General features: G+C 36.7%; 1 protein-coding gene across 1 annotated transcript; it reads left to right on the top strand.

Annotated features, from left to right (window-relative positions):
• The first annotated feature begins 430 nt into the window (after window positions 1–430).
• On the top strand, window positions 431–8,838 carry SYT4 (synaptotagmin 4). Its single transcript, XM_077818126.1, has 4 exons — window positions 431–464; window positions 3,425–4,239; window positions 5,852–5,972; window positions 8,531–8,838. Exons 1-4 carry the CDS (start codon window positions 431–433, stop codon window positions 8,836–8,838), a joined length of 1,278 nt encoding a protein of 425 aa, XP_077674252.1.
• Window positions 8,839–9,512: the final 674 nt, after the last annotated feature.

Below are 9,512 nucleotides of genomic sequence, written 5' to 3'. Positions count from 1 at the left end.
TCTGTGACAGGCTGAGAATGTGAGCTAATCTCCTGCAGCAGAACAGTTAAAATAATTGATGAGTGTGTGCTGAATCCCCAGGAGCGGTTGGGTGGAGGGGTGGGGGGGGGGGGAAGGTGCTGATTTCAGCCCTGTAGCGTCAGGATTGCGTCAATTTGGGTTTCAACCACGTCTTCAGTCTCGGAGTCGATCTACTCAGAAGAGCCAAAACAGGAAGGGGGTTGCAAATCACTGTGAAAAGGGAAGGTCTAAAAGCTCCCTCCCCTCCCCCCCTTACAGCCTCCTCCTCCTCCTCCTCAACCATCCCGATCTTTCATGTTTGTGTTTTCATCACGCTGGAAAAGAGGGCTCCGCTGGGTTTGTGCAAGCTAAGAGCTGGGCTAAGGAGAGGAAGTGCTTTTCAGTACCTCGGACAGAGCACGCAGCAAAAATGGCTCCGATTTCAGCGAACAGAGACGAATTTGGTAAGCAAGTTCCCTCTCAAACTTATAATGTCAGGCAATTTCCACCCTGAAGCCCGAGAGCTGGCTGGGCGTTTGTATGAACGTTCCATTTCATGGTCTTGGGCGCGCTGTAACTAAGGGTATGCATGTAATCTCGTCTGACCTGTCTCCTCAGCTTCCTTATTTCTCTTTCAGAGGAATCCTTTGAGCACTCGCATCTTTTTTTTTGTTTGTTTTTTTGTTTTTGTTTTTGTTTTGTTTTATGTCTTTGAAGTTCATAGATGTGTAATTTTCTTTTTTTGTTGTTGTTTTTGCAGCCCAGGCGCTGGCAAGCATTAAGCCTTTTTTGTGTATCACTGATGCCTTGATTATTTCCTCTATCTCGAGGAAAGATAGTATAGCCCAGAGTTGCGTTGTTCAAGTATATTCCATGCTAAAGATCAAATCCTTGCTCAATATACTCTTGGAATAGCTTTCACCCCTGTCTTCTTAAAGAGGGGGGCATATAAAATCTTATCCACAGATACATATGCTCTTTTAATTGATGTTGCTAGGTGAGTGAATGTGTGATATCCCCACTTATTTTAAATGAACATCTTACTCCTTGGATGAATCTAGATGCCGTGGATACTAGTATAAAAGGATAATAATACTGATAGAGAGTTTTAAATTCAACATTTTTCTGTTGAATATAGGATTAACTTTATTACAGAAAGGGATTTGCAGAAACATTCATATAAATAGGTGTGTAAATACATATGTATCTTTACTTAGAGTTTATAAAAGAAAATGTTTCTGAACTATCCTTTACAAAATATTTACTCTAGTAAATAGTAAAGAAAATCTGAAATCACTCCCTTGATTTAAGTAGAGTGAATCCAGATGTACATCTGTGTTACTGAGATCAGAATCTGCTCTAGTATTAATAAACAGCATTTCAAAGAAATCTGGCTTTTCTTTGGCTGGACAATTGACTTGCCATGTGAAAATAGCAACAAACACAGGTTGTTATCTAACTGAAGTAAATGTATAGCAATGATATTTACCATTTCATCTCCCTCCCCCCCCCCCCGACCCATCACCTGGGTTTTTCTAACTACATTTGTGACATCTTGCTCACCTGATGACTGATTTAATTAAGATAATTAATTTTAAGTACCAATTTTGTCCATTCAATGCTACCAGAAGCTGTAGATGTAACATTATTATTCACACTTTTATAAAGTCTGTCTAAATGTGATCTAATGAAAAGTGCTACAAAAATGCAAACTGATGCTTAAAACCGGTTTAAGCTGTGCTAATAATTATGATACCTACCTCGTTTTCTCCTATTGCATCTTATACATTTTCCATTTCTGAACCCTGAGGAATTGTCTAAACTCAGTGCCACATGCTTAACTTTAAAAAAAATGAATTCACTTATTGATCATATATATCATTTTATTGAGTTCTTACATTTAACTATAATGAATGATACAGAATAAGAGTAGAAGGGAAAATGACTCAACTCTTGGAAGAAATGTAGAGTAAATGTAAAGGGCCTAACCCTTTAGCTTCTGGAAGTTTCTTTCCTAATATCTCTTTATAGAGCTATTTTTTCAGTCACTACAACAAAAAAAATAGAGATGTGACAGTAAGTGAAAATTAGTTCCATGTGCCTAGCTTTTAACTATACATAACAGACTCATTCCTATATGACATCTGTACTCTTTCTCAACCAGAAAGTTCTGCTAATCATGTGTTAAAGAACCAGCACTCTTACATAAAGACCATAATTACCCTTATTCATACAAAATGTCATCACATTAATATTTTATTAGTTCCTCACTCTCACACTGATGTGGATTTAGCTCTGACTGGTATATTGTGGGATGTTAAAACTTGTTACTTATAAGGCAAATTGGATTTCCAGTTAGTTGTGCTGATGTGGCCCTTCATTGCATGCTTATGAAATACTAATGATATAAATCTATATGCAACCACTTTATCCACATTCCAAGTGAGATTGTAGCACTTGCACTGTTTTCCCCTTTGAAATGTAATTTTCAAATGCATGATGCATATGAACACAGGAGAGGAATCTAGCTCTAATGTTTTTTGTCATAATATACAATCTAATGAAATATTGTAAAATAAACAAGAACCCTCCTTCTATTGCTTTTAAATTCTCCGTGACATTGGTTAATAGTCATATGGGTTCAATACTTAATGGATAGCAACACAGTGGGTTTTCTTGTTTTTAGAGTTGAACATGAATGCATAATGTTCAGGTAACAGGAAAAAGCCTTTATATATATAATTATTGTTTCAAGGACTCACTCCTGCAAGAAGGTGAGTACCTCCTAAGAAAGTGAATACCATCCCCTTCTATTAAACTCAGCATCTTCATGAGATACCTCTAACCCCTTATGAGATCAGAACACAAAACATTTACCTCATTCAATACACAGAGCAGTCCAGGGAGCAATATAAAATGCAGATGGCATATATAAGTAATGAATATTTCAGATTATGTTTAAGCAACAAAATCCCGGAGACTCAATGCAGAAGCTGCAGGAGTGAGACGAAAATGCTTTTGCCTCATGGGTTCATACCAATTTAGTTGTTCTAAGTGAATTTAGAAACTTCCCATAGAGAGGAGCTATTTCAGAATAATTATTAATGATATTATTTTGTCTGACTGTTTTCCTCCCAATCACTCTGTTGTTAACAAGAAATGAACAGTACATTAAAATAATTGGCTACACTGTATATGGAAAAGTACTTACATGAAGAGTCCCTCTTGCTGTGTGGCTATACATTTATACCTGCAGGTGGCGTGAAATATAAACAGATCCTTTGCAATGGGTATAATGAAAAAGCATTTCAGTCTGCCTAGGTTGCTGCTAGTGCCATCTCTTTTGAGTGTATTTTCTAATATATCACATTATTATCTCAAGCACTGCTGTTTATATATTTGTTACTATTAATTTGATTTGCAGATGAAATTCCTACAGTGGTTGGGATCTTTAGTGCTTTTGGCCTTGTCTTCACAGTCTCCCTCTTTGCTTGGATCTGCTGCCAGCGTAAATCTTCCAAATCCAACAAGACCCCTCCCTACAAATTTGTCCATGTGCTGAAGGGGGTTGACATTTATCCCGAGAACCTTAACAGTAAGAAGAAATTTGGAGCAGATGACAAAAGTGAAGCAAAAAGCAAATCAGTGATGCCAAAGAATTCTCTCCACCTCGACCTGGAAAAGAGAGATTTGAATGGCAACTTCCCCAAAACAACCCCCAAAATCCAGGGCTCTCCAGATCTTGAGAATTTGACTCCAAAGCACTTTGCAGAAAGAGAGAAAGATTCAATATCCCCCGAGAGCTTAAAGTCCAACACTTCACTGTCTTCTGAAGAGAAACAAGACAAGCTAGGGACTCTCTTTTTCTCCTTAGAGTACAACTTTGAGAAGAAGGCATTTGTGGTGAACATCAAAGAAGCACGTGGATTGCCAGCAATGGATGAACAGTCAATGACTTCTGATCCCTACATCAAAATGACAATCTTACCCGAGAAGAAGCATAAGGTGAAAACCAGAGTGCTGAGAAAAACCTTAGATCCAGCTTTCGATGAAACCTTCACATTTTATGGGATCCCCTATAGCCAAGTCCAAGATTTAATCCTTCACTTTATGATCTTGAGCTTTGACAGGTTTTCCAGAGATGACATCATTGGAGAAGTCCTCATTCCACTTGAAGGAATTGAATTGTTTGATGGAAGGATGCTAATGAACAGGGAGATCATCAAAAGAAATGTTAGGGTAATCTATTTTAAATATCTTTAAAAAGTAATGTGCTTTCATTATTTATTATTATGTTATTATTTTACTAGTATCTTAGAAAACTAGGGAAAGAGTTCATCAGAACAAGCATTAAGAAGCTTTACATGATGACATTATGGGGAGACAAGCATAGAAGTGCATTCAGGGATCAGTGCAGTGAGCTTGTTATAAGAAATTGCTAATGGATCAAATCCTATTTTCTTATGCAATTGGTCCAATTTACTTCAATTGGACCACTTATGTTAGGTCAGCAGGCTCTGACCCAAATTAACCAGGCTGGCAAGAACAGAATGCACAGCTTGTTTTCCCCGTTCTCTATCGAAGATGGGCAATTATGACTTGACTCTAAGCTCATTGAAGTCAATGGGAATTTTTCAGTTGACGGCCATGAGCTTTGGATCAAGCCCTTAAAGATCAAAAATATTTTATTTGAAACCAGTCACAAAATCATATTGTTGACTACATTGTTTGATTTAAAACGTATTATTTGACCTTTGTATTATTGTCCTGTATTGTAAGTATTGTAACATAGGCTGCAGCTCTACTAATAAAAGGAAGGCTATATGGGCAAAATCCTGGCCCCACTGAAATCTGTCAAAACTCCTGTTGGCTTCCGTGGAGCCAGAATTCACCCTGTATTTCTTATCCAGGTTCAGAATGAAAACATATTTCAAAATCATCACAGCTGAATTGTACCCACCAGCCCTTTCTGAGGATTTGGCATGTGTATTGACGTTAATGTAATTGTTTTCAAAAGATCAAGCATTACATCAAATTGAATTAACGTCTGCCAGCCAATATTCTGATCAGCAATATCACTGTTTGATAGTTCTAATCCTGCAGCACAACAGCTCTGTACTCATCTCATTGATACTGTACATACCAGAGACGTTCAGCCTTTTAGGTCCCTGTTTCTTTTCTTTGCTTTACTTGAAGTGAACCATTGTTCTTGCAAATTCAAATTAAATAATTATGCAGCAGAACCCTGATTTCCTCTTCCTCCCATTTAAATAGTAGTCCTCCAGAGCGTATTAGGGACAACATTTCAATAAAATGTTGAGTCTATATTTGTCAAAAGATTTCATTGCAGATTTTGGTGAAGTACATGTGTTTGATAGATGTTTTCTATCTTAGCCCTGCTTCTACTCTTTTCTTTTCACTGAGATTTATTTCCTATGATGTAGGTGTTTCAAAATCAGTTTAAATCTTTATCTTACTATAGACCAAGTGAACTAATAGGTCTCTTCCATGACAATCTATGCTTTCACCTTGTTTTTCTAATCAGTTTACTAACAAGCACTCATTAAACCATTAACAAAGTTTTGTAACCAGAATACACTGGATCAAGTCTGGTAACATAAAGCAGCATAGCACTATGATTATAAATAATACTAATAATTCTACTCCTAATAAAAATAAATGATAATAAGTAATAATAAATAATAATAAATAGCTTCTTTAGAGCTACTCTAAGGTGCTCCAACATCTGGTCTCATATGATATTTTCAAAAAGTGTACTAATGACTCCAATTCATAGCCAAGATATTGGCCAAGATATTTGTCCATAAAGGTTCTCTTTTCATTTCCTCAGAAGTCATCTGGGCGTGGAGAATTACTGATCTCTCTCTGTTACCAATCTACAACAAACACTCTAACCGTGGTTGTTTTAAAAGCCAGGCACCTACCCAAAGCTGACGTTTCAGGATTATCAGGTAATGTCTTTATTTATGACTGTGGAGTAAGCAGAAGTGTAAAAACCATACTGAGCCTGGGTGTTTACAGATTAAACATAGTGCCTCTGCTATCACCCATGTATTCATGGGCTGTATGATCTGCAATTCACTCTTACTTTATTCACAGAGACAAGTAATACTTTACATTCCAAGTCACAAATGTTATAAGCTTGTTCCTATATAGTATGTGCCCAGAAATTAAGTGGCCTAGCAGTTAATATGGAAGAAGTCCTCTTCCCAATGAAGTCAATGAGTTTTGCCCTTTTCTTCTGTAGGACTCCTCTGACATCAGCAGGATATTTTGCTGGGAAATACTGCAGAATTATAGTTTTATTGTAAATAAGTAATTTACAGGGGTTTATTTCTGAGACAGCCCCTCAGCTGGTGTAATTCAACATAGCTCCAGGGAAGTCACATTAGCCCTCAGTATGGCTCATTACATGGTATTTGCAATGTAAGATAAGTCACTTGTAACACGATATTTGTGCATTGTAATGCAGTGTCCTTGGGATGCACTAAGGAAAAGCAGGCTTTGCAATCTATTTTCATGGCTCTATTATGCTACTGTTTCTTTTTATGGAACGTTCATTGAAGCCAATGGTAGATACACACAGACACAGACAGACACTATAGTATATGTATTCAATATATTTGAAGAGAGTCATAAGTAAGGGCATATCCAACCACTGGGCCCCCTGTCATGGTTTAATTTCACAATAAAATGCAATGGGTTGTTCTTCTGAGCATAAAATAAAATCCTCTTCAACCCTCAACACAACTCCTCCTGAATGCCCAAGGGAAAAGATGTGTCAGCCTACTAAGTACACTTCCAGGCCCATCGTTCAAAGCTGAAGATGCTTCAGAAAGGGATCTTTGCCTTTAGCATCTCTTCTGATCTCTGTTGTGTCAACATGGGCCAGGGAGAAAGGAGGTCTCTCAGGTAATCAGATGCCAATCATGACAAATAGACTCCTGTGATTCCCTGCATGGGAGAACCCCTCTCACTTTTACCGCTCACCTTTACCTTCTCAGCAAGATAGGAAGTGAGTCACTCAGGAGACTCTATAAACCACTTATATGATGCCCCAGCATCTCAACAAAACCTCCTGGTCAGTGGTATAAAAGGCTGCTGATAGATATGGGAGAAGCAAACTGGACACTTTAGATGTGTCTATGGTTGGGATATGTTAACCAACAATGTTTATTTGGCCGGAGATCAAGAGCACTATATGGCACTTTGATGGGTATTGATTTTGATATACAGAATTCTGGGGTGTTTGTGCTTCAAAAGGCCAGTTAATTATTTAAATATTTGAGGTTTATTCCCAAAGTTTTGGCTAACTATGAAAGTATAGTATGAAAGTGGAAATACATTTTAACACACTTTGTCACTGTCATACAGCACTTGAATATGTGCAATACAATCTTTGTTTCTTTATTTCTGCAAAATATACCATCAGGCCAAATGGACAAGTAACTTTGTCATCATCCAGCTCTTCCAATTTGATGTCCTCAGCCCAACAACTCTAAATGGGATTTGTGTTTAGTTCTGATCAATGGTAGAACTCTCAATGAATTCAATGGAAGAAGAGTCAAGCGAAACTTGAAAGCTGTTTAAAAAACACACGTTAGGTCAATTAACAGGACTAATAAAATATGGACCAAATTTAACCTTTTGAATTGGCTACTTCATGCTGCTGCAATGTTGCAACGCAGTCATCAACTTGCTTAAGCTTGGGTGTATGTAGCCTACCAACAAATCCAGCTCCGCATCTGGAGTTGCTGGTTCAAAATAACCAAATTAAATTGTATGGGGTCAAGTTAATCAAGTCCATTAAAATCACTGGAGTACACTGGAGTTACAAAAAAATGGAAGGTTTCAGAGTAACAGCCGTGTTAGTCTGTATTCACAAAAAGAAAAGGAGTACTTATGGCACCTTAGAGACTAACCAATTTATTTGAGCATAAGCTTTCGTGCATCCAATGAAGTGAGCTGTAGCTCACGAAAGCTTATGCTCAAATAAATTGGTTAGTCTCTAAGGTGCCACAAGTACTCCTTTTCTTTCTGAAAAAAATGGAATACATTCTGTCCATTCAACCATTCCTTAAAGATTTTTTTTCTCCTATATATTTGCTTGCACAATTCTCATTAAGATGTGGCTTATTCTATACAAATAAGTGTGAATAACTAATTCATATTAAACATAAATATAGAGAGTTTTGCATTTCTGCCAATAGGCAAATAGAATTTTTTCCTTCATGCTGTAATAATGAACCAGATCTAACATTTATCAGTTATGCTTCAGTTGTTCAAGATTAATAGTTTAATTAAAAAATAAAAGACAACAAAGCTTGCAGTTGTCACTTAGGGTAAAGTTTTACAATTGGGACCTTTTTTCAACATCTATTTGTTTGTGGCAACACCTCATCATATAGTCATTATGTTGGTAGAATATATTTTACCATTTACATGATCCATGAATTGCTGTCGGACAACAGTCAATAGTCTTGTGGGGTTTTTTTGCTTCTCATTGCAGATCCTTATGTAAAAGTGAACCTCTACCATGCTAAGAAGAGAATCTCTAAAAAGAAAACCCATGTGAAGAAATGCACCCCCAATGCAGTATTCAATGAATTGTTTGTCTTTGACATTCCTTGTGAGGGCCTTGAAGATATCAGCATTGAATTTTTGGTTTTGGATTCAGATAGAGGGTCCAGGAATGAGATTATTGGCCGGTTAACCCTGGGAGCTTCAGCAGAAGGAACAAGTGGAGAGCACTGGAAGGAAATTTGTGAATATCCTAGGAGACAAATTGCCAAGTGGCATATGCTGTGTGATGGTTAGCAGCCTAGAAATGGGTTGGAACTTAACAAATATTTCCATAGGCAAGGAGCAATTTTCTTTCTGTATGATGCATAATTACAGGCTTGTAACAACAAGACATTTTTTTGTTAAAACTGGAGTGAACTATCAGAACAGAAGATAACTAAATTTTCACATTAAACAAAGGTCTTTCTAATTCATAGAAACTTGACATAATTTCATATGATATTCATATTCTGCTGGAGTTTACATAGTAATAGACTTGTGAAGCAGTGCAAACTTCAATAAGAGCAGTCTATCTGTTATGAATAAATCACTGGAAACTGTAGATTACTACTCCATGCAGAAATGATAACCTCATTAATATATATTGCTAGATCTAGGGACAGACTTTTTTTTTAAGTCTAAAAACTGGGAATGCGTGAGAGGCAGGAAGAGTATTTTATTTGGTTTACCATTGTATCAGAAATCTTCTCTTATAGAAATTCAACCAATTTTCATAAGTTTAGGGTACTTATACTTTGATCAACCAAAATACAAGACATTTTCAACAACTTGCTTTGCATATCACATCAAGTGCAAATAGTTGTTATGTGTGTGAAATATTGTATAGTCTTTTACGTTTGGGGTTTTTTTATTATTATTATTATTATTTATTATTACAATGGATGAAATAAGTATGTTTTAAAGTAGCA

Source organism: Eretmochelys imbricata, chromosome 5 (genome assembly GCF_965152235.1).
Source record: "Eretmochelys imbricata isolate rEreImb1 chromosome 5, rEreImb1.hap1, whole genome shotgun sequence".
Taxonomy (NCBI): domain Eukaryota; kingdom Metazoa; phylum Chordata; order Testudines; family Cheloniidae; genus Eretmochelys; species Eretmochelys imbricata.
This window is presented reverse-complemented; position numbering and strand designations above follow the sequence as displayed.

Bases quoted from the DNA above. Each gene is read 5' to 3' on its own strand.
- SYT4 (XM_077818126.1), top strand. From the start codon at position 431: ATGGCTCCGATTTCAGCGAACAGAGACGAATTTG. The intron at 465-3,424 runs GTAAGCAAGTTC...TTTGATTTGCAG, and splicing joins AGCGAACAGAGACGAATTTG to ATGAAATTCCTACAGTGGTT. The intron at 4,240-5,851 runs GTAATCTATTTT...TCATTTCCTCAG, and splicing joins TCATCAAAAGAAATGTTAGG to AAGTCATCTGGGCGTGGAGA.